General features: G+C 45.6%; 1 protein-coding gene across 1 annotated transcript; it reads right to left on the bottom strand.

The window, feature by feature from the left end:
- Positions 1-16,626: 16,626 nt before the first annotated feature.
- HMGB3 (high mobility group box 3) lies at positions 16,627-20,406 on the bottom strand. Its single transcript, XM_075323810.1, has 5 exons — positions 20,302-20,406; positions 18,597-18,753; positions 18,051-18,193; positions 17,797-17,971; positions 16,627-17,710 (listed from the first exon to the last, which is right to left on the bottom strand). The coding sequence occupies exons 2-5, from the start codon at positions 18,744-18,746 to the stop codon at positions 17,567-17,569; spliced, it is 612 nt and encodes a 203-aa protein (XP_075179925.1). The 5' UTR covers positions 18,747-18,753; positions 20,302-20,406; the 3' UTR covers positions 16,627-17,566.
- Positions 20,407-26,023: the final 5,617 nt, after the last annotated feature.

Here is a 26,023-nt window from a genome sequence, read left to right as displayed (position 1 = left end):
ATAGGGCAGTGGGGGACATTATAGGGCAGAGGGGGACATTATAGGGCAGTGGAAGGACATTATAGGGTAATGGGGGCCATTATGAAGCAAATTGGGGCATTATAGGTCAGTGGGGGACGTTGTGAAAGAAATTGGAACATTATAGGGCAATGGGGGACATTATGAGGCATCAAAGATTTTGGAAGGCAGCATAGTATAATGAGGAGTGGGGGATTTATACAGGGATGTAGTTGGGGGAGATATTATAGAAAGGGAAATTTTTGGGGGGACATTTTGGAAAGGGGCACTTTGTGGGGCTATTTTGGAGAGCAGGATTGTGGGGTGATATTTTGTGCAGGAAGCAATTAACAACCCCTTCTGATTCCACTTGTTTCCCCAGACATTATTAAATAAAAGGGGCCAGGATGAGGGACATAATTACTATATGGGGCCAGAATGAGGGACATACATTATTAGTTTATGGTGGCACTTGGGGCATAATTACGGTAGGGGCAAATTAGGGGACATTATTACTGATGAAATATAAGTTAAATTTGAGGATACTGTCTCCAATGGGGGAACAAGAGTCTGACGTGGTGTAGAAATTGGGGAAATAGTGAGGAATGTGCTCTGGGAGTGATCGGCTATAGGTGACTGTTATTTTCTGCAGAGTCGCGTCATGGTAGGAAGAAGTGATGACGGTCAGCGCCAGATGAAGAGAAAAGCGAAGATGAATAAAGTCAGCTAGAGACGTCACTGGTAAGTCAGTCACGGTATTTCTCCCTTGTATGTGGTATTATTTCGGTCACTTTGTGGTCTGGTCACTGTGTGGTGGTATTTCTCCCTTGTATGTGGCTGTATTTGTTCACTGTTTGGTGGTAATATGTGGTCTGGTCACTGTGTGGTGGTATTTCTCCCTTGTATGTGGCTGTATTTGGTCACTGTTTGGTGGTAATATGTTGTCTGATCACTGTGTGGCGGTATTTATCCCTTGTATGTGGTTGTATTTGGTCACTATGTGGTGGTAATATGTTGTCTGGTCGCAGTGTGGCGGTATTTCCCCCTTGTATATGGTATTATTGATTTTGGTATAGTGGATTGTGTTGTGTATGGAGGTCACTTTTTCTCTCTATAAGGGGGAGATTTTTTCCAGTAGAAATTAAATACTTAAACATTTAACCCCTCCCCTCCCTGTCCTGCCCTGTCCTGTGACTATTACGCTGCAGTAAATATGCACTTACAGAGATTCTCCAGTGAAAACAAGTAATCACCTTTACTAAGGCCACGTTCACACACTGAGTATTCAGTGAGTTTTTTTTACCTCAGTATTTGAAGCCAAAACCAGGAGCAGTAAAATCAGAGAAAAAGTGTGTGAACTAAAGATGAGTGATAACTTATTCATCTGTGTGGACCGATTGCTGGGACCTGCACCGATCGTGCAACTTTTATCCCCCATTACACTGGAGCTCGTGTCCGACTCGACCCCTGATCCATTCATTCCCTCAGTGGCTGCGAGCACTGCGCTTGTTATTATCTGGCTGCTCCACAGAGGATGAATGGAGCTGCGGTCACACATCCCACCCCACAGAGGATGAATGGAGCTGCGGTCACACATCCCACCCCACAGAGGATGAATGGAGCTGCGGTCACACATCCCACCACACAGAGGATGAATGGAGCTGCTGTCACACACCCCACCCCACAGAGGATGAATGGAGCTGCTGTCACACACCCCACCCCACAGAGGATGAATGGAGCTGCGGTCACACATCCCACCCCACAGATGATGAATGGAGCTGCTGTCACACACCCCACCCCACAGAGGATGAATGGAGCTGCGGTCACACATCCCACCCCACAGAGGATGAATGGAGCTGCGGTCACACATCCCACCCCACAGAGGATGAATGGAGCTGCGGTCACACATCCCACCCCACAGAGGATGAATGGAGCTGCGGTCACACACCTCACCTGCTGCTGCAAAAAGTTCCCCAATCTTCCGATCGGTGCGGTTTCCACTGGTCTGGTTCCACCGATCAATAAGTTATCACCAACCTACCCTGTCGATCGGTGATAACTTGTTTTCACCAAAGACCCCATTACTGCAAACGACTAGAATTGTACATCCCAGTTATGGTGCACAATATAGATGTGCAGGAGCTGCCTGTGTATACAGTCAAAGCAACACAATAATGGGGATAACGCTAATGGGTGTTTATATTTAGCTGTACGGTGGGCCCCTGGAGTCAATTCTCCTGGTGGGCCCCAGACAGCCCAGTCCGCCCCTGTTGCTCTTGTTTGAAGTTTGCAGGCTCTAACTTATTTGCATCTTATCAAACCTGCTAAATCTGCAGGGGGTTGAATACTACTTGTAGGCACTGTATATATATATATATATATTTATATACACACCCTTGTATGTATTAGAATGTTAAGCGATTGATGCAATTACAATATCTATTACATTCAGTCTCTAGTGTCCGGTCACGTGCTACCAGTGTTTAGAAACAAATTACTGCTCACACGGTGGCATCAGGGATCCACGAAGCTGGAATCTGAACATATTAATTCATCCAAAGGCTTAGAGAGGCGTTTTATGTGTTCTTTCACCGCATTGCCATTACAGCTTTGATTATTCTAGTTTTATGTTTGTCAGCCCAGCATATGGGTGAAATAATTTGTATTCCAAGTATTAGGCTGCCAGTGTAAATTATTAAAGGGCCAATTCAGAAAAGCAATATTCACCATATGTATTTTCTTTCTTGTTTTGCAGCATTTTGCCTAATGTGTCCTTTCAGACAAAACTGAAAAGCATTAAAATGCTTAACTGACTCAGTTACCCAAACCTAATCCAGCAGGGATAAAGAAAATATAGGCTACGGTGGTGTAATAATCCAGAGGTTTCTGTGAAGACATACATGAGGATCTTATATAAATGGTATCATGGAATCTTATATATTCTGTTATTCTGTGGAAGATAGTAAAAATTCCATTGTTTTTATGCTTTTTGTGCTCTATTAATAATACAATTGTATTTATCCCCCTAGGCTACTTTCTCATGCCTAACATTCATGTTCCTGGGCATATATGAGGTTGTTGAATTTGAGACGTAGTTGGACCATGAATGTCGGAAAGATGAGCATGGCCTTGGGAGGACTCTCCGGTTGAAGACAACGTAAAGGGGTTATTCACCAGTAAGCCTATACTCACACCTGGTGCGGCAGCAGTTCTAGTGATATCTGAAGCTGTGTTCCCAAGGCCCACGTGACATTGTTATGATACACGAGTCCCGCAATCAATCAGCACCTGGCTACCTCCTCCCCGCCTTCAGACATTTGAGAAGGAAGTCAGCATAGTGCTTCCTCCTCAAATGTCTGAAGGCGGGAAGACGCACGCTGGGTGCTGATTTGTTTTGGGGCCCGTGTGTCATAACAATGTCATGTGGGCCTTTGTGGCGCCCCTGCGGCGTTAGATGCCGCAGGGTACTACGCCTCACCCAAGGTGCAGTATTGATCTCGGATATGGAGGAGGTCGTCATCGGTAACCACCACCAAAACACTCATCCAACACATATCACGGGAGCTCTTCCACTGGGACTGGGCTAGGGTAGGTGCTGGGGTGGCCATCATGAGGTATGGGACCTCTTGCCCACTAGTTCAGCAATCCGGGAGGCGGGGCTTCCACAGGGGAGGTTAGGAGCTATCTCACACACAACTGGCAGTTAGCACCGGACAGCGTCCAAGTCAGATTGGACTCAGGAACAGACAAGCAAGCAAAGAGACGGATAGTTTGGGGCCTGTGGTGTGGAGCTGGAGGCTCAACCCGGGTTCTTAGGAAAGAACAGGGATCCCAGGGTGCAGAAGGCACAAGTGACCCGTTCCACGGCCCAGGAGCTGGGTTGTAGAGAAACCGTCAAAAGGTGACGGACAGAAGGAAACATTGGCCTCAACCTCCGAAATACCGGGATCGGCTGAAGCCCATCACAGCGTAGCCCGGTACTCCAACGGCGATGTGTTTCCAGTGAGTAAAAGAACTTAAACTGCACCCTCTGTGTCGTCCCATCACTGTCGGCACTCGCAACCTCGCGCCCCTCCACCATAGGCGACTACTACCACCATCATCCTTCCTGGGGCCTGAGCTCTGCCTGTGGAGAGCTGTACCATCCGAGCTGCATTATCATCTGCCCCAGAGAAGAAGTCCCGCAGCGGCGGCTAATATTGGTCGCACACCACAAGTGGCGTCATGAACAATTACTCCCATCATCCCCATCCCCAGCTTTATTGACACTGCCGGGGTCACGGAACTGGGCCAGGCTGCTGTGACAACCTAAACCAACACTGGCCCAGTAACAGGTAGCCCCAGACCCCGTGGGCGCGTTACCTTGGGAACACAGCTTCAGATATCGCTAGAACCGTGGCCGTACCAGAGATGAGAATAGATTTGTTAATTTTTACAGTGCGGAAAAGGGGAATGAGAAGGGGTGTCCAAGTAGTGGACATCCCCTTTAATTCAGGTAATAAGGGTTTAAAAGGAACCTGATAGCTGATACAGTATATGCTGCCCGATCAATGGACACCAGACACTGGCTGTATGAGTTCAGACATATATGTTTAACTCTGGCGAGCCGGAGAGGACTAAGGCTATGTCCGCACTTTGCGTCGTCCTAGTTGTAGTTCTAAACGTATCCTCTGGCAGAAATTGCTTTTGCCAAAGTTGCTTTTGACCACAAATTAGTGGTAAATACGCGTGCGGATTTACCGCGTTTTACCTGCGTTTTTAGCGCTTTTTACATGCTTTTCCATTGCATAAAGACAGGTGCGTTTTGAACATCAAGACACTGATACATAAAGTTTAAACAGTCAAACACTATGAAAAAAGGGAAAAAAAATAAAAAAAATTATATTTATTGAAATCATAATGATAAAAGATATATATCATATAATTATACCGGTTTTATACTATTTTTGTTAAAAATAACAATAATTTAATAATTTAAATTATTTTAATTGTTGGACTATGTGTGTGTGTAAAGGAACATATCATTCCATTATTTTGATGATCTAAACGCATGTGTTTTTGTAGTCCAAAACGCATGATTTCTGCTGGTATAAAGCATGTAAAACGCTGGAATTTTGATGTTGCTTGCTTTCTGACACTTCTCATTGACTTCAATGTTAGCAAAACCCAGCCCAAATGGCAAAAACAATGGACAGGCTGCTTCTTTGGACGCTGAGTTTTTGCCCAAAATTATGCAAATTTGACGCAGCGTTTTGAAATGCAAAGTGTGGACAAGAATTCCGCAAATCCCATAGACTTTGCTGGAAAATCAAAACGCATGCTTTTTGGCATGAAAACGCTTCAGTTCTAAACGCAGCAGAAAAGCAGGTGAAAAGCAGGTGAAAACGCAAAGTGCGGACACAGCCTAAGGCCTGAAACACACATCCGTTAAAAACACGCACGTGCCGCGAGACACGTATTTTCCCTGCGTGTTGCGTGAGGTAAGTATGTGTCTCAGGTACGTGCGGTCCACGTGTGTTCTCCGTGTGCTATCCGCGATAGCACATGGAGAACAGGTAATTTACATACTCACGTGGTCCGCGCTGCTGTCCAGGGTCCTGATCTTCGGCTCCAGCCCCGCCCACTCCCCGCTGACGCTGCTTCTGGCCGAGCGGAGGGGTGGAGATCAGCGCCCGGAACAGCACGCCCACCTCCTTTACAAGCTCATAACGAGCGGCGGCCGGAAGGAACAGTTTGCAGCGGTAGAATCTGCGGGGCTGGTGGAGGTGAGTATTTGTTTTTTTTATTTTAAAATTAATGACACGTGTTCTCCGGTGCGTGTCACACGGAACCAAAGCCACATTACATCCGTGTGGTACGGGTGCTGGACGTGTGACACCCGTGCTGCTGGAGAATACGTGGACATGTCAGCGTGCAAAAATCACGGACACACGTAAGTACGGAACGGACACACGTTCCGTTCCAAAATACTTACGTGTGTCCATACAATAGTGAAAATATAGGTCCACGTGTCTCCGTGCCGCCGGTACGTGAAAAAACTGCCAAACACGTACCGGCGGCACGGATGTGTGTCGGAGGCCTAAGGCGCACAGGAGACTAAGCAAACAGGCAGGTCCCCGGCAGCTTCTTCCTGCCCACTACCCTTGACTAACAGATCTCTCCATTTACAAGCTTACAAGGAGAGACCTATCACTCCAGGGCAGAAAGAAGGTGCCAGGATCTGCCTGTCCGACTAGTCTTTCATGTGGCTTGGTCCATGGCGGCTATTAAATTAATTCCAAGGTGCAGATAATCAACAGTTTTCACCCTATTAGTGTGCACAAGAAGATAGCTGGCAATAAAAAGTGGGTGGGCCAGTTTATTAATATGGAGGACTCCTGAGCTCGGCTCGCACTACACCTAATAATCTGTGATTGCAAGAAACTATGCCATACTGAGAAGAGACACACCACTGTCTTTAGGGTATTTGTCACTAGTTAATGCAGTCCTTAATTCAACAGACTTTACAATACAAGCTGCATACATTTCCATATAATTATGCATCACTTGATGAGGCTGTTATATTTACTTTGGAGTGAACTTGTTATGGATTGAGAAAGAGGAGAGCTCATTGCTCTAAGTTCCCACCCAGCCTGGATGCTGCAGCTTGCACAGATCAATTTTGAGATCTCAGCAGCATGATGGAGGAACACTGAGGAGCTGTCAATCAGGCTAGGTGGGCAGATTGAATACTTGAAGTCATAAGCTTTCAACCTCTTGAATTCATAAAATGTTCATCTTTAAGGGAACCTGTCAGGGGATTCATGTGTCAAGGCTTGGTTTGGAGATTTGATCCGGTGAAATTTTGTTGCAAAGTGGGTTCCTCTGTCTGCTGGGCTATTGCCTTTTGTTCCCTGTTAAAATGCTGATGGTTCCAATTTTTCTTGGTTCTTCTCCAGGTGTTTGTATTTTTCCCGTTTTGGTCTGCCCTATCACATTCTGGGTTGGGTTTTATATGTTTACCTTTCACTGCACTTTCTTGCTGGCTATACCTCTAGGTGGACTTCAGCTTAGGAGTTTCAGCCCTTCAGCTTAGGGCTATACCTCATTGAGTAAACACCAGCTTCGTTCCTGCAGTGAGATGGTTTGTATATTCCTTCCCAGCACCTTTTCCTTTCATGTCTTTTAGGTTTCTGGACATTTTTACTTAATCTGCTTATTTGTATCTCTCTTTACCTAGCACTCTCTACCTTTATAAGAATGTATTTTAGTTGTATCACTCTAGTTTTTTCCATCTTCCTACACAGCTTCCTCTTCCCTTGTTGGCAGTTTGTTGCAGTCTTCCCTCTAGTCCCTTAGGAGGTACGAGAAACCCCTCGATGGCCTTTTAGGGAGTCAGGTCCAAGGTGGTGTTTTGAGTTGTGCAGCTAGAGTCTTTCTAGTTTGTACAGGGGCCAGTTGAGTACGGTGTAACTTTGTATCAGACAAAATGACCCACTGTCCCTCCTATAGAGATACACCAACCAGCCACAACATCACAACATGAAAATATTTTGTAAATCTTGCTCAGGCCATTAAAACAGCTCTGTCACTTTGGTGCTTGAAATCCACAGACCTGTAAGGGTATCCTATAGTATCAGGCACCACTATGTAAGCAGAGGATCCTGTAAGATAAATGCTTGGGCCTTCATAGATTAGACTTCATTAATAGATGAGATTGAGATTTGGAGAATTGATATTAGCCTATAGGTAGCTGGCAATTTTGGTGATTGCTATATCATTGTATAATATCCAATATAAGTCTATGGTTGTTGTGTCTACTATGTGTATATCATGTGTTAGCAGAGATATTCCAAGTTCAAAAAATCCGTTCCACCTTTTAAAAAAACAAAATGTGCTTTACCCACCCTCCTGGGGTCCAGGCCTGGGTCTCCACTGGTGCCTGTTATTGTCAATAGCATTGCAGCCAATTAGATAATTTGGTGGCTCATGTGGAGATGTGTTATTGGCTACATAGCTGCTGACATAATGTCAGCGGTAAAAGATTAACAGACGCTGGGAGCAGCGACAGAGACTCTGTGCTAAACCTGGGACAGGTGAATAAAACACAGTTTGTTTTTTTTATTAAACTAAAGCCAGGGGACAAGAGTTTTATGAAAATCCCCTTTTATTCAGATTCATAGATTCCTGGTTGTCATTGTGATTTCTGATGATCTATTTTGAAACTCAAAACACCCCCACACAAAATTTCCAGCACCCCTAAATCTGCTGCATCTGCAATTCATACTGCCCATAGGCATTTTATCTATAGTACAATAACCTTGTCATCACAGCGCCACTTAAACAGTGCAAAATGGGAAAAACTTGAAGCCTATTCTGACATAACCCATTAGCCTCTGACTGGCTACAGAGATATGCCATGTAGAGTTTTGGTAGTATCTATAGTATGACCACAATACCTACACCTGCTGCACTGCTAATTATCCAAATGTGAGTGATTTAAGTGCAGATCATTAAAACTGTGGAAGGTTCATGTGTTGCAGCCTGACAGCTGCGGCTTGTATTGAGTAGTGTGAGATCCTAGCAGCGGGGAGGAAGGACACTGAGGAGCTGTCAGTCAAGCTAGGTGGGTAGATTGAATTGAACAATCACAAAGGCTTGTACAGCCATTCTGTCAAAATAGTTCAAAAACCAGTCTGTCAAGCTAGGTATGAAGAAGTACCACACGTACGGCGACAGGGAATGGAAACCCTCTGTCTAGGGAAGGGGGAGATGGTGTCCCCCTGACCAAACCTTCTGCTGTCCCCTGCCTTGCCTGACCACCCTAGATAGGTTCTACACCTATGCCCAGAGCAGAATACTTGACCCTGACTGATCCTAGAACTGGGCCCTAGGTAGGGAACGGATGGGTTGAGCGCTATGTCAACCCCACAAAGCTCTAAGAAGACACATGGAGCACACACAGGGGAAAGCATATGAACAACCTATCTCCAGGATGACTAAGAGAGAGGTACAGCACCATACAACAATGTTTCTCCGGATGGATACAAGTTGACAGCAAAGACCAAGGGGGAATGAGAAAATTTAAGGACACAAAGGGAATTGCTGATAATTAACAACTAAAAGGTGAGGAAATCCGCACGATCCTTAAGGGAAAGGGATTAACCCCAAGCAAAGAAGAAAATGTCAGGGAGCAGTTTGTGTAGCCAAACGCTGCGACTTTCTACAGCCGGACACTACAGGACTGTCTGTCAAGCGTGGCACACCCATGACATAGTCCTTAAATACCTGAAAACCAAAAAGCAATGCACAGAGGGTAAAGATAAATTAATTCCTATACACAAAACTAATATAAAGAAACCAAGAAGAAAAAATCTGTAGGATGTAAAGCATCATGATAAAGAATGATGAAGGATGGAGCAGAGTGCTCCACTTCCTCTCTCATCATTGCTTTTTATGATGATAGGCGAGGGCACGCGGGCAAGAGTGGCCTGCTGGCATCGGGCCCCCCTGACTCACGGGCTCCATAGTGGCTGAGTGGTCTGCCGCCATTGGCGTTATGCCACTGAACAGCATAGCTCCTCTCACCAAGAAGAGATGGCTGCTTAGCTGCAGGGCGGGTGCCGGGCACCTAACTCTGCCAGACCGCTATCGCTACGCCCCTGTTTTTATGGTCCATTGTGATTTGTTCTTTTTATTTCCTTTTGCCCTAGTTTTGCACTTTGATTAATTCATTTTGCAGTGTACTCCTTACTCATTTGTCTCATACTTTTATTTTTGCTTACGTTTGTGGGATGTACTATTTTGTCTTTGGCTCATTCTTGTTGTCTGTATATTTTGGCTATACTCCTTTTATATGTTCAGATATACTCTTTTAATGGTACCTAAGTTTATGCATTGTATCGTGATGCATCATATATCGTACATTTTGTTTTCTTGGTTCCTTACGGAATACTTAGCCTAACCTTGTTCTACAGCAAATCATGAGTAAAATATCACTTCTTCTGCTTTGTTTTCAATAAATGTTTTCTTCTTGCTGTTTCTAAAAGAACTATAAATTGTGACTTACAATATCGTAAGTAACAGGTTCAGTGTAGGTGGCATGTGATCATCTTTACGGTTTGGTCTGAGAGAAAAAAATCACCATATGAATTCTGCTCTGATTACACAGGTCTGCAAGGGCAAAATTGTTTGAAAAGAAATGATTTTTATATACTTTTGATTGCTGAACTCATAAAAACTATTTAAAAAATTCAATGTAGTTTTTTCACAAATACTGACTCCATTTTTATACACTGGCTCCCAATTTTTATAATCCCAAGTTTTGCATACCTTAGTTACAAATGCATTTGGTATGCTTCATTGACTATCGAGAAATATGTGCACTTGAAGGAAAGTTATGAGAAATTAGACTTTATTCTCAAGAAACTTAACTCAAGGATCAAGGATGGTCAATATTGTGGTGATCTTTAAGTTCTTTCTTTGCTCTTTGGGCAGCAAGGAGGATACACGAAGTAGCCATGCTTTTTGTGTGAATGGGAAAGCCGGAATAGGACTCATCACTGGAGCCAAAAATGTTGGCCAACGAGAACATCTTTGTAACCTGAACTGAAGAGTATTTGTAGTTGTAGAAAGTTTAGTTGATCCAACTAAAGTTCTCCTGAAACCACTCCACATTAAGCTTGGAACGATGAAGCAGTTTGTGAAAGCTCTACCGAAAGATGACTTTTAAGTATCTGTGTACCAAGTTTCAGGAACTGTCCAAAGCAAAACTGATGGAATTCATTTTTATGAGTGCGGATACTCGGAGACTCATGAAGAACGATGTATTTGAAACAAAAATGAAAGCTGTTGAGAAAATTCTTTCTAAGAAATTTCTAGTTAACAGCAAAGATCCAAAATTTAAGTCCATAGCAAAGAACATTATGAAATGTTTCAAAGCCTTGAGTTTGATGAATTTGAAGTTACATTTTTTATATCCCCACTTGGACAAGTTTCTGGAAAATCTTGGTGCTGTTAGCAAAGAGCAAGATTTCATCAGGATATCAAGGGGATGGAACGATGGTAGCATGGTAAATGGAAAGTGAACATGATGGGGGACGACAGCGGGTTGCTTCACAGAGAAGATCCTCAGCCTTCTATAAGAGAAAAGGGACCGAGTAGCTTGAAAAGGAAAACGCGCGATAATTATCTTCCAATAAAGTTGCAGAATGAATATTCAAGAGATTTTGATATATAATAGTGTGTACATTTTTGGCTACAATAAAGATTTTTCTTGTTCATTTGGCTTGTACTTAATTTCAAGCATGTTTTGGGCAATTCAATGGTTAAAAATAGAAGTGGGGTTTTTTTCGTTTTTTTTTTTTTTTTTTTTTAAATCAGGGCATAAAAAAGAAAAATGAGTCACTGAATTGAAACAATTTTTATAATCCCAAATTTTGCATACCTGTGTTACAAGTGCATTTGATAAAAACGAATCTATATGACCAAGTTTATTTCTATAATTGATGCCCTTCTTATTGTTTTATCCCAGAGCTTGTGGTCATATTATTGCTGCATGGCATTGAAGTGGATGATTGTATGAGACATGAGATCCCACAGAATAGTAGCCTGATTATACCTGACATGACGGCATGGCAGCTGTACGCATTGATATATGTACATCAACACTCTGAAGAAGGTGATCTGAACACATTGGTCACCTGCAATTTTGAGCAACTGCATATCACAGCAGTGTAATTAGGTGATGAAGACACCATGAATCTTAAGAGGTTTTACAATATTTAAGAGGGTTGTCTGTCTTCCTGAATATCTATCTTCACACATTAACCACTTTTGTAATTAGCTTTATTATACAATATCCTAGGCACCGTGGGAAAGGAGTGCAGTGCACAGTCTGCTTCTACACTGTGTACAGAATTATTAGGCAAGTTGTATTTTAGAGCATTTTTTATTATTGATCAACAACTATGTTCTCAATCAACCCAAAAGACTCATAAATATCAAAGCTTAATATTTTTGGAAGTTGGCGTGGTTTTTTTTCAAATTTGGCTATCTTAGGAGGATATCTGTATGTGCAGATAACTATTGCTGTGCAGAATTATTAGGCAACTTATTAAAAACCAAATATATTCCCATCTTACTTGTTTATTTTCACCAGGTAAACCAATATAACTGCACATAATTTAGAAATAAACATTTCTGACATGCAAAAACAAAACCCCAAAAAATTAGTGACCAATATAGCCACCTTTCTTTATGACACTCAGCAGCCTACCCTCCATAGATTCTGTCAGTTGCTTGATCTGTTTATGATCAACATTGCGTGCAACAGCCACCACAGCCTCCAGACACTGTTCCGAGAGGTGTACTGTTTTCCCTCCCTGTAGATCTTACATTTTATGAGGGACCACAGGTTCTCTATGGGGTTCAGATCAGGTGAAAAAGCGGGCCATGTCATTATTTTTTCGTCTTTCAGACCGTTACTGGCCAGCCACGCTGTGGAGTAGTTGGATGCATGTGATGGAGCATTGTCCTGCATGAAAATCATGTTTTTCTTGAACGATACCGACTTCTTCCTGTACCACTGCTTGAAGTTGTCTTCCAGAAACTGTCAGTACGTCTGGGAGTTGAGCTTCACTCCATCCTCAACGCGAAAAGGTCACACAAGTACATCTTTGATGATACCAGCCCATACCAGTACCCCACCTCCACCTTGCTGGCGTCTGAGTCGGAGCGGAGCTCTCTGCCCTTTACTGATCCAGCCTCTGGCCCATCCGTCTGGCCCATCAAGAGTCACTCTCATTTCATCAGTCCATAAAACCTTTGAAAAATCAGTCTTAAGATATTTCTTGGCCCAGTCTTGACGTTTTATCTTGTTTCTTGTTCAAAGGTGGTCGTTGTTCAGCCTTCCTTACCTTGGCCATGTCCCTGAGTATGGCACACCTTGTGCTTTTTGATACTCCAGTAACATTGAAGCTCTGAAATATGGCCAAATTGGTGGCAAATGGCAGCTTCACGCTTGATTTTCCTCAGTTATTTTGCGCTCTTCCCCAACACGCTTCTTGCGACCCTGTTGGCTATTTGCCATGAAACGCTTGATTGTTCGGTGATCACGCTTCAAAAGTTTGGCAATTTCAAGACTGCTGCATCCCTCTGCAAGACATCTCACAATTTTGGACTTCAAAATCTCTCTTCTGACCCATTTTGCCAAAGGAAAGGAAGTTACCTAATAATTAAGCACACCTTATATAGGGTGTTGATGTCATTATACCACACCCCTCCTCATTACAGAGATGCACATCACCTGATTTACTTAATTGGTAGTTGGCTCTCAAGCCTATACAGCTTGGAGTAGGACAACATGTATAAGAAGTATCATGTGATCAAAATACTCATTTGCCTAATAATTCTGCACACAGTGTATATCTGCTGCTGCATCTTCTGTGAAACAAAATGTCATCAGGGCACGGAGACAGCAGCAATGACTGACACCAAAGCTTCTTCTAAATCGTCTTCAGGGGATGGAGCTGGTGTCACTCATTGCTTCTATCTCCACCCCGATATCTTCTTTTACAGTTTAAAGCTGCGTCTGAGAAGAAGCAGAATTCTGGCGCTGCACTCACATCTACCACAGCATATAACACCATGGATTCAGGACATCTTTACTGGGCAGGGCTGCAAGAAAGGGTAACATCTACAGTACTGCTCTCTGTGACATTCAGTTCCAGGAGGTGCAAATGACTGCAGCTCCAGCCTCCTGTGATGTCATGTTTGAGACGCCTCTAGAACAAAACCACAGGAAGTAAAAAAAATAAATAAATAAATTTTAAGGGATTAGCTGAATAGGGAGAAGCGTAGGGTGTAACTATAGATATGTGGGCAGCATGGTGGCTCAGTGGTTAGCACTGCAGTCTTGCAGCACTGGGGTCCTGGATTCAAATCCCACCAAGGCCACCATCTGCAAGGAGTTTGTATGTTCTCCCCATGTTTGCATGGGTTTCCTAGCACACTCCAAAGACCTATTCCTCATGTATGTAAAGCGCCGCGGAATATGTTAGCACTATATAAAAAGATGGGGTTTTTTTATGTACGCAGGACGTTTTAGATGTCGACCCTTTAATGTTTGAACAATTTTGAAACATATCAGTAGTTGTCAGTGCTGAAACTTAACTCACAAATCAGTGAAGTTCAAAGAATGAGTCTTGCCAATGGAAGCTATTGTTGTGGTCTGAAGATGCCCCCACTCAAGCGTCTGCAGGGCCATCTGCTTCATTGATTTTTTTTTTTTCCCTTGGACTTTATGTAAATCACTGGTCCCAGACAAGAGCAGGGTCCTGAGAACACAGGGATGCATACCATTACTGCTTTGCTATGCAGTCTGCTCATGCACTCAGTCTGCCGATAAGTGGCTAGATGAGCCTGGGTAACCTTCCCCTGTATAGTCCATCCCAGTGACTGCTGTAATGGGCCATACAGATTATAGCTGCGGACTCTTAAGGCCCTGTGCCCACGCTGTGTAGTTTTGACGCGTATTTTCAGAAATCTGCATGTCCATTGTGAAGCCAGCAAAGTCTCTGAGAATTCAGAAGTGCTGTGCCCATGCTGCTTATTTTTCCCTTGCATATTTAGTGCAGAAAAAAAGAAATCTGCACCAAATATGCAAGGGAAAAATACTCATTGTGAGCACAGCACTTCTGAATTCCCATAGACTTTGCTGGCTTCACAATGGACATGCAGATTTTGCTGCAGATTTCTGAAAATCTGCAGCATGGGCACAGGGCCTAAAGCAGTGCAGCCACTAGGATACACTTGAACACCTTGTGTGGAAGGAACACAGCATTGTGATTCCCTTTTTAAACGAGCACTCCTTGTCACACCTAAATTTGATTTAAAGGGAGTCTCTCCTTCTTAAAAGGGCAACATCAAACACCGGCAACTTTGCAATTTTTCTTCCAAGAACAGAAGAGTTTCTTGACTGCTCTGTTGCATTGGTGACTGGAGTCCTAGGCAACCATGCCGATATGTCACCGTCCATCAGGAAGAAAAACTTTCCCGATGAACAATTTAATAAAAGATGCTCCAGTTTCTGTTAGCACAAGTGACTTTAGTTTTCTTCCTCTTGCTTTTATACCTCCAATAAATAAGGAAATTACTAGGTTATGGATTGAAGAACTCAAGACCCCAACCAGGAGAAATTGTTGGGTTTTTTTTTGTTAAACTTATTTCCAGGAGGAACATTAGCAAAAATGTATATGGCGAATGCAATTAGTTGCAAAAACAGGCCCATGAGAAACACTCATAAGTTCCATCTAGTTGGGCTGTGTTAATATACAAGTCAGAGATCAAGCAAAAAAAAAAAAAAAAAAAAGGAAATCTCCTGTAGCGATGGGCAAAAAGTAAGATATGCAAGATCAGATTCATACCAAATACCTAGTATAATTCATCACGAATAACGACCCTAATGCAAGTCAATTACCCTATGACTTGCATTAGGTTTGTGCATATTTGTGACAAATACCACTAAGCATTCCGTAAGAATAACAGTCACGCAGCGGGTCTTATGGGCTTCTCCGTTGTCTTGTGCCGCCCTCTTTAGGCCATCACGTCATACACTCGCCGTTCCTGCGCAGGCGCACTACAATACTTTGATCTGCCCTGCTCAGGGCAGATCAAAGTACACCTGTTCAGGACCTGAATGCCGGCGAGTGTGGATGACGTAGGACCAGTCATGCACCGCAGCTAGATAAGAAGATCAAAGATGGCCAAAAGAGGTGGAGGCAGCACCGGACACGTCCATAAGGCCCACCGCACGATCGCTAGGTAAGTAGTATAAAGTGTTTGTTAGATCCCCAGCCTGGGCTCTTATATACAGCATGCTAGAATGCTGTATATAAGAGCCTGGTGGTGGTGGCTGTAGCTTATAGCCAAAAAAAAGTGATGACAGACTCCCTTTAAAGATTTAGGCTGGAAAATATTCCATGTGGACGGGCTGTGCAGCTATTTATGGTAGCGTTGTATTGGGCTCAAAATGTATAGACCAGGTGAGGCACAGAATAATTCCTGCCAGATTGATACTCCAAGCAAAATGTTAGAGGTATGGCAGAAGTGAGAGAAGAGTAATTTATATAGGAAATAGATGTGAGGCAGTGGGTTAAATAAAGTATTGAGGGTGGTGTTAACTCAAACTTGTCCAGTTTCCATTTTCTATGCCCCCCATTTTAGTTTTCTATGATAATAAATGTGATACATGTTTTAAGACCAGTTGAAAGGAAAAATTGTCATTACATTTTAATACCATTTTGAACTAGGAAATATTAGAACATTTGTATGTTAACAATTACAACTTTTACATTGGTCCATTATACCATTGCATGTGACCGTACAGTCAGGAACAATTTACATATGCAGGGAGGCGTAAGGCACAATAACCTACTCAAAACTTCTTAGTCGGATGGCAAGAATTAAAAGTTTCACTTCAGTTTAATGTGTCACTAGAACCTGGAGATTACGACGGCAGCATGACACCATCTTCACCACATAGGAAATATCCCGATCGTCAGCCCCTACCTTGTGTCACTGCACTTCAAAGTCAGAATGCTATGTAATGAAGAGCACAAACTTCTGAAACCAGAACTGTCAAGAACAGTCTTAAAAATGTAATACTGTTTTATTCGCTTCAAAAACATTTCAGCATTCTAAACAAAAAAAGAAAAACAAAAAAACAGGACAATGCAACATGTAAGTGCAGAATGGTTCTCAACTCTGCAAACCTTTACTCGACCCCCACTTTAGTCAGTGAAGATGTGCCTACAACTTGTTTAAAAACTACTGCACTTAAAGAAAAAAAGAAAATACAAAAATAAACCCATACACTTCTCATGCCAGCTGAACTCCTCAACAACTAAACGGCATAATGCTATTTCACTATATACAAAACAAAAGGGGGACAAAAAAAAAAAGTTATATACGCTAAATTGACACCCAATGTAGTGTAAGTCTTGGTGTGCATGCTTTGGGCTAAAATGGCAAACCCTAAAAAAGGGGGAGATATTAATCCAGGGAAGTTCTTAATCCCTGAGGTACCAACAGCTCAAAAAGAAAAAAGTGATATGCACCATAAGAAATTGTGGTTGTCTAGTTTACAGATTAGATATGTACAGTTTACAACCCAGGATTTTTTTTGTATCTAATCAATAACCATTAACACCTTAAATTAAACAAACAAAAAGAAAAAAAGTTGATAAAGGGGAGAAAAAAATGCTTGAAACATTTTTAAATGCTTTGATACACCAACAGCAAAGTGCACAGAGTGAGGAGAACACTAGAGCGCCTGTCTGGTTTAAAAATGTTTGGAAATATGTACAGCTTTGATACAGTTTCAGATGCTCGTTACACACACGGCTACATAATGTAAACCCAGTTACAACTCCAAGAGCATCTCATTTTTAGAAACTATAATGTCAGAACCAAATTTATTATTTTTTTCTTCTTCAATTAGACCTAATAAAGGGAGGTCAGCCAACTTAAAGATGGCAGCCAGAGGTGGTTCCCCTACTCTATGATATTCACATGAACAGAATGTACAACTTCATTCATCATCATCTTCCTCTTCTTCATCCTCTTCCTCCTCCTCGTCTTCATCATCATCCTCATCCTCCTCTTTTTTCCGGGCCATTTTAGGAGCACTTTTAGGACCATCAACCTTCCCTTTGGACTTGTAGTCAGCAACATCCTAGAAGAAAACAATATGTAAATACATATATATTATAAAAAAAAAAAAATATTTTATAGATCTATGAAGTATCAAGACCACATTACCTTCTCATACTTCTCCTTCAGCTTCCCGGCCTTGTTGTTGTAGGGCTGCTTCTCGCCATCACTCAGGTTATTCCACATCTCGCCCAGCTTTTTTGCCACGTCACCAATGGAGATCCCAGGATTTGTGGATTTGATTTTGGGACGGAATTCTGAGCAGAACAGGAAGAACCCAGAACTAGAAAATAAAAGATGCAAGTTATATCACATCCCACAGTTATCCCAAGTTCTCCATCCTCGCCAGTAACCAGACTTACGGTGGCCTCTTGGGAGCGTTGGGGTCCTTCTTCTTCTTCTTGCCTCCCTTAACGGGTCCAAAGTCTTTCATCTCTCGGTCATATCTTACTTTGTCGGCTTTTGCCAAGTCGTCAAACTTAGACTTCTCCTTTGCAGACATGATCTGAAAATAAGAGGGGGAAAATAAATAAAAAAAATTAAATATATTATTAAACACCTGGTTACCTGCCTAATATGTGATGTAGCCATTTTTAAATTTAAGGAAAAAAAAAAAAAATAAAAAAAAACCCACACACACCCCGCACCTAAATTTATCCAAAAATAATGTACACTTTTTCCACTGGAATATGGAAATGAAAAAGAAAAAAAAAATATATATAAAATTATATATAATATAAATAATATAATTATAGTTATATATAATATATTAAATATATTCTAAATACCTCCATTTATAATTTTTAGGTAGAATTTATTTTGGTATTTCACATTGTGCGACTGGTCCCCCTTTTTGTTATATAGATAGATCTAATACATACACGCTTTTTCCTCAGTTACACACATACCTTCCATCTTTCGGAGCATTTCTTTGAAAACTCTGCAAAGTTGACCGGTATTTCAGGATTCTTCTTCTTGTGTTCCTCGCGACACGTCTGCACAAAGTAGGCATAAGCAGACATCTTGCCTTTCGGCTTCTTAGGGTCACCTTTAGCCATGTTGAGTCTAAAAGGAAAAGAAAAATAAAAAAAAAAAAAAATATAATCTAAAATAAATAAAGGCACAGACAATTGCTTAATTTGTAGTAAGGTGCAGTACCACTCTAAAGCTGTAGGGGGCACTGGTGCTTACACACAAGACAAGGCATTCGAGTAAGAAGGGGGTGGGAAAAAAAAAAAAAAAAAAAAATAGAAAAAAAAATGTAAATGTACCAGTGTGGCCAGCACAGATCTGGCAGATAGTGTGTGTATAAATTTATTAATTTTTAAAAAAAAATCCAACATTTTTTTTTTTTTTTTTATAAATTCTATATTCTCCCCGGTGCTGTGCGCGGCCATGTGAGCGCGGGGCCGCCGCCGCCGGTTTTGACCCCCCCCCCTCTCACGATTTGGACCCCCCCCTCCCGCCATCTTCCCCTTCCCCCAAGGTCACCATGCCGGCGGGCTGCGGTGAGTGGTCCCGGTCCCCCCGGACTCGCCGCGGCTGCACTGGGAGGACCCCACAGGTCACTGACACCAATAACTCATCATCCATTTTGTGAACAGCTTCTTCATGAAAGAAAGTGCCCCTGAAATGCGTGCTGCGGCGCCCCCGTGCGGCCGGGTGTGCGGGCTGCGGCGCCGGCGGGCGGGCGGTGTGCGGTGCCGCGGTCGGTGAGGAGGCTCCCGGCCGCCGCGCTCCTCGCTCCATTCACTAAGATGGCTTCTCTCTGAGCGCGCAGACAGCAGCCGCCCGCACCGCCCCCCACACTCCGCGGCGCCCGGCACTCAGCGGCGGACAGCTCGGCGGGGCAGCGGCGGATCAGGCCGAGACAGGCACCGGCGGAAAGGACAGACTGAGGGCTACCGGACTGGCGGGGAGGGGCTCGGCGGGGTGCCCGCTGAGGGGCGGCGCGGACGGTTTTCGGGCGCCCCCCCTCCTCCTCGCTCAGGCTTAGCGCAATCCCCTGTATAACAAAGAGCCGTGATCAGCCATTACAGGGGAGCGGGGGGCGGCGCGGGAAAGTGACCGGGCGCCGAGACCGAGGGCACAACACCCGCCAAACCGACCCCACCGGAGAGGGCACCGTCCGGGGAGGGGGCAGGGCCGCCGCTCCGGGTGATCGATGCCCTCCCGCGGGGCCGGGACACATTGCAGGGGTACACAGTGCGGAGGGAGCCGGCACCGGACAGGAGGAGGCGGGGAGCCGGCGGGAGACAGCAGGGGGCGCCGGGTCACCTCCCCCCTCACAGACAACACAACAGATGACAGGACGGCCATGTTACTGCGGAGAACGGAGCCATGCCGCCCGCCCGATCATTAACCCCCGCCGCGCCGCACACCCCGCAGATAGCGGCGGCTCGCCTCAATCCCTCACAAACACCGACGCGCGGGAGTGAAGCGGTTAACTGGCACCGCGGCAAAAACCCTCACGGGGGATAATAATACACAACTACCGTAATAGCGCGCCCGCGGTATAAGCCGTGCGGGCCCCGGGGGTGGCGGGCACCGGGGGTGGCGGGCCCCGCGGAGGGCGGGTGGCCGGGAGCGCCGGGCCGCAGCCGCCGGACCTACCTGTATTGTTCGCTGTAGTGTGATCCTCCGTGTGCACGCCGCTCACTAATGCTGCCCCACAGCCTCGCGCTAGCTTACTACGAGAGCGCCCTGATTGGCTGGAGAGCACTCCCCCGTTTAAAACAACCTCCCAGCCCTCTGATTGGGCAGAAGACTTATGAATACCGACTCCGCCCACTCTCCCTATTGGATGAAATGAAATCTACGTCATTCATTCAAAGAAAGAAAAAAAAAAAACACCCGCCCGGGGCAGGCTGCGGCGCGATAGTGGGGCAGTGTTATCATATGGGGAGATGGCTGGTGACGTCACGCCGTGTGCACTCAGCCCCATTGTGTGTGTGCGCGAGGAGTAAACATGGCGCATTCCTTCCCGCAGCTGCGACATTTGTCGCACTGTCCGGTCAGTCACGTGTCCGCAGGGCCGAGCAGCGCGGTATAGTGGGGCGCTGTAGGTGCAGCTGCTCCCTGAGCCGCCGCAATACGCGGGATGGACGCTGTTTACTGTGGAAGTAATTAGCCACGTGGTTGGGGCCGCACAGATGTGTGGAGCACAGCCCCCAGCATGTCCCGGGGCTCGCTGTACTCCCACACACGGTATGGGGCCGCGCTCCGGAGCTCAGGAGCAGGGCTCGCCTCTGTTTACACTGAGGGTTGTCATTTAGTCTTGAGAACAGATCCATCTGAAGTCCTTACAAAAATCCAACACATCCTTTTTCCACCAGCCACATCTGCCACTGACAAGCCACACTCCGTGCCACTGCCCCGACGAGCCACACTCCCTGCCACTGCACTGACGAGCCACACTCCCTGCCACTGCACAGACGAGCCACACTCCCTGCCACTGCACAGACGAGCCACACTCCCTGCCACTGACAAGCCACACTCCCTGCCACTGCACTGACAAGCCACACTCCCTGCCACTGCACCGACGAGCCACGCTCCCTGCCACTGCACCGACGAGCCACGCTCCCTGCCACTGCACAGACGAGCCACGCTCCCTGCCACTGCCCCGACGAGCCACGCTCCCTGCCACTGCCCCGACGAGCCACGCTCCCTGCCACTGCCCCGACGAGCCACGCTCCCTGCCACTGCCCCGACGAGCCACACTCCCTGCCACTGCCCCGACGAGCCACACTCCCTGCCACTGCCCCGACGAGCCACACTCCCTGCCACTGCCCCGACGAGCCACACTCCCTGCCACTGCACCGACGAGCCACACTCCCTGCCACTGCACCGACGAGCCACACTCCCTGCCACTGCACCGACGAGCCACACTCCCTGCCACTGCCCCGACGAGCCACACTCCCTGCCACTGCACCGACGAGCCACACTCCCTGCCACTGCACCGACGAGCCACACTCCCTGCCACTGCCCCGACGAGCCACACTCCCTGCCACTGCACCGACGAGCCACACTCCCTGCCACTGCCCCGACGAGCCACACTCCCTGCCACTGCACCGACGAGCCACACTCCCTGCCACTGCCCCGACGAGCCACACTCCCTGCCACTGCCCCGACGAGCCACACTCCCTGCCACTGCCCCGACGAGCCACACTCCCTGCCACTGCACCGACGAGCCACACTCCCTGCCACTGCACCGACGAGCCACACTCCCTGCCACTGCACCGACGAGCCACACTCCCTGCCACTGCCCCGACGAGCCACACTCCCTGCCACTGCACCGACGAGCCACACTCCCTGCCACTGCACCGACGAGCCACACTCCCTGCCACTGCCCCGACGAGCCACACTCCCTGCCACTGCACCGACGAGCCACACTCCCTGCCACTGCCCCGACGAGCCACACTCCCTGCCACTGCACCGACGAGCCACACTCCCTGCCACTGCCCCGACGAGCCACACTCCCTGCCACTGCCCCGACGAGCCACACTCCCGAGAATTTATTTATTTTTATTAAAAAAAAACCTGCCTTTTTCTGAGCAGATTCCACTTAGAAAATGCGTTAGATTTTTCAACCACCAAGAAGCCATGTGTGACCCTGACAATAACAATGGGGTGTAGTAGGCCGCCCCATCTGCGCTCCCTGTGTACTGCCTCCGTATGCCACCCCTGTGTGTATCATCCCCGTGTGTGTCGACCCCCTGTGTGTATCATCCCCATGTGTGACACCCATGTATTGTCCCTGTGTATGTCATCTCGTGTGTGTCGTCCCCTTGTGCCACCCCTGTGTGTCGTCCCCATGTGTGTCGACCCCCTGTGTGTATCATCCCCGTGTGTGTCACCCATGTATTTTCCCTGTGTGTGTGTCGTCCCCTATGTGTGCCACCCACGTGTGTCGTCCCCTATGTGTGCCACCCCCGTGTGTGTCTTTCACGTGTGCCGTCCCCCTGTGATTATTAAAGACCCATTGTCTTGAAGGCGCTATTTTGGGCAATAACTTAAAATAAGACATGTCTCCGTTTGTTTTTTTTTAGAACACTCTGTTCTCAAAATATCCCCATCCAGGTGACCTGCCCCACAGACTGTACTGAATACATGTGCTCCTCATGAGGAACACCGAGGCCGAGAAGACTTTTACCCCAAATTTTGAATATAAAATGTTAAAATCTCACACAAGCAGATACCAGGGGCGGACACAGTATGAGACCTGTGGAGATGGACATGGAGCCTTTCCATCTGCTTTGGTTGCACCAATAAGTCCACCGATCTCATTCATCTTCAGATATCGTCCGATGTAAACCTGCCAGGATGACACGGCCAGCGAGAATTCGTCTGCTCTCTTTTGACACCCTATGATTGTCAGCAACACATCCTTGAGCCACAACAAAGGGCGCAAGAATAAAGATCTCCGATGCATCAGAATATGGGAAAACCTATTGGAGAGATAGATATAGAGATATATCTCTATATCTACACATGACTTTTAAATGGGATTGATTTGAATAGGAGGCGGATGTGCAGTACCCGGTCGCTCTCAGAGGACCGGGCAGCTCTGGAACTGAGCCTTTCCAGCTGCCTACACTGAACACCACTGATCGGTGGGGGTGTCAGGTGTTGGACCCCGGCCGATCAGACAATGATGACCTATCCTAAGGATAGGCCATTGATGTAAAAGTAGTGGACAACCTCTATAAAAGGCACATTGTCCAGATTATAGCCCTCTGCTGCAGTCTAGCTGAGCATGCACAGTGCTTACAAGCTCTTTCGAATGGAGCACTTTGACCAGGATTTGGTCAGTGTCCTGCGCTCCTCCAATGCGGCTTCATCATTGGAGAATGGGCAGATTAGATCGGAGGCAAAACCATGCCACTAATTTGAGCTCTCAGTCTTCAGGAGCACACCGTGCCCAGCATACAGAAAGTCGGAGGACTGGGGAGCCTCACACTCCTGAAGTAGACACAAGAGAATATTCCTTTGGGCTTGTTCACACATAGCTTGTTATTGCTGCATTTCCTTTCTCTGTGTTTTTTCGTGCAGAACATATGCAGTGTTTTCCAGTAGCAGAACAATAAATGAGATTTCTAAAATCTCATTCACACAGTGCATTGTTTTCTTTTCTTACGCTTTATGAGCTGCAGTGTGTTTCACTGACAACAGGGCACTGACAACAGCATGTCAATTCTTTCAGCGTTTTGGCTGTATTTTTTCCCCTATTCAATTTAGAGCCCATTCAGACGACTGTTCCGATTGTCCTGGTTAGTTCCATTTTTTTTTTTTTTTTTTTTTGTGGACCTACTACTAAGACAATCTTTTCAATGTGTTTTGTGTTGGATTGGATGACACACTGAAGTGTTTCCATGTGCCATCCGTGCCCATATGTCCGTTCCATTATTATGGAACATGTCCTATTCTGTTCTGCAAAATGCCATGACACAATACCAGTCAATGGATCCGCAAAATCCCATGAAGCCACACAGAAGCACTTCTGTGTGGCTTCCATCTATCAGTGCTAAGGCAGTCTATGTCCAACTGCCCTGGCCAGCCCCACAGTGATTCACACGGCAGTGTGCGAGCAGCTGCGGGGATGACGAGCACTGCCGTCAAGAGGTTAGCAAAGTTCATTACCTGCGGTGACAAAGTCCGCTGAATTCATGACATCAGCGCTTGTCACTAACTGCCATGCCCGCCACAATCTCACCTCAACTCTCGTGGGCGGCCCGAGACTGTGACTAGTGTTGACGTCACAGGCTCCCGCAATACTTCGCGTAAGAACACGGTTGTCATGGAACTCAGTGATGAGCATAAATGTCACAAGTTCAGCGGAGCTCATCACTGCAGGTAATTAACTGAGCTAACCTCACGATATTGGTGCTAGTCATTCCCTGTGGTGACCTGGCCTGACCTAATGATGCACTGCTCTCCCAGCCAATGGGGAACATTCTGTTTTTCATTAATAGTGAGTATAGATTGTTGTGGGATTATTGGATTACGCCGGACCCGGATTTGTTTTTTCTTTTAAAAAAATTGGTGAAAGAGGGAATGTATTGGGGAGTGTTTTTTCAAATTAAAATAGAAAAAATGTTTTATTACTGAGTGGGTTAGTGATGTCGAGTGATAGACGCTGTGATATCACTGTCACCTGGCATCAAGCCCTGACATTACACAGCTAGTATCAACCCCATATATGACCCCATTTGCCACCGCACCAGGGCAACGCGATGAGATGGGGAAAAGCACCAGGATTGGTGCATCTAATGGTTGCGCCACTTCCGAGGAGGCTGCAGCCTGCTATTTTTAGGCAGAAGAGAGTCTAATAAACGTGGACCTCCCTAGTCTGAGAATACCAGGCCACAGCTGTCTGCTTTACCTTGTCTGGTAATCCAATTTGGGGAGGACCCTATGTTTTCTGTTTTAAAATTATTTAATTTACAATAACAGGGTGGGGTGCCCTTTGTTTTGGATTACCAGCCAAGGTGAAGCTGCATGCTGCTGCTGTCTACTTCACCCTAGCTGGCTACAAAAAAATAGCCACGTTAGTTTTTATGGGAAAATAATGAATTTGTGGCTAAAAACAAGGCTAAACATACTTTAGTGCCACACGAAAGGCACTAAAGGGTGCAAGATTACAAAATGCAGGGGAGTGGGACATTATGTATGTCTTTCTTATCTATCTTTTTAGCTTTTGACAATATGTAACCCTCCATTTGTTTTTTTTTATGCGACTATGAGCAGCGTTCAGTCCAAGTCGGATTCAGACTGCCCCCCACTGAGAACCCAGCAAGTAATAGCTAGTTATGAGTCAACAGTGGCATCTGCAGGGAAGAAGCTCTCTCTATACATCTGCGTCTGTCAGTTCTGTTTCATCAGAGGAGCAGAATAAACTAGATGTCAGTACCGGATCCATGTCAAGAAGGGCACTGACAGGTGAACCAACTACACCACTGACTATAATGGTGTCTCCTGGATTGGTAATGAGCGCAATAAATTAACTAGACTCATTTATACAGGAATTTGGGACAAGGAGCCTCCGTGGCAGATGTGTATTTGAAGTAAAGGCCCACTTACACCGGCCAATCAGATTCTAACGATAACAAACCATCATTCAAAATAATTGTCTAATGTTGAGGAGCTGACGAATGTGTCCAATAACTTCTGTTTGTCGTGCATGAAATTGTTAAGGCCAGCACAATAAGTCTTGTTCATGTTTTGAAGATGGTTCGATAAGTCACTTAGGCAAAAAAGGGGAGTGAAATAATCGCTATCCAACCATTTCATTCTCAACTAGTATAAAACATCTATCTGACATAATTTGCTTGTCTTG

The sequence above is a fragment of the Anomaloglossus baeobatrachus genome, chromosome 9 (genome assembly GCF_048569485.1).
Source record: "Anomaloglossus baeobatrachus isolate aAnoBae1 chromosome 9, aAnoBae1.hap1, whole genome shotgun sequence".
NCBI classification, from domain to species: domain Eukaryota; kingdom Metazoa; phylum Chordata; class Amphibia; order Anura; family Aromobatidae; genus Anomaloglossus; species Anomaloglossus baeobatrachus.
Note: the sequence above shows the minus strand (reverse complement) of the source record. Positions and strands in the feature narration are given on the sequence as shown.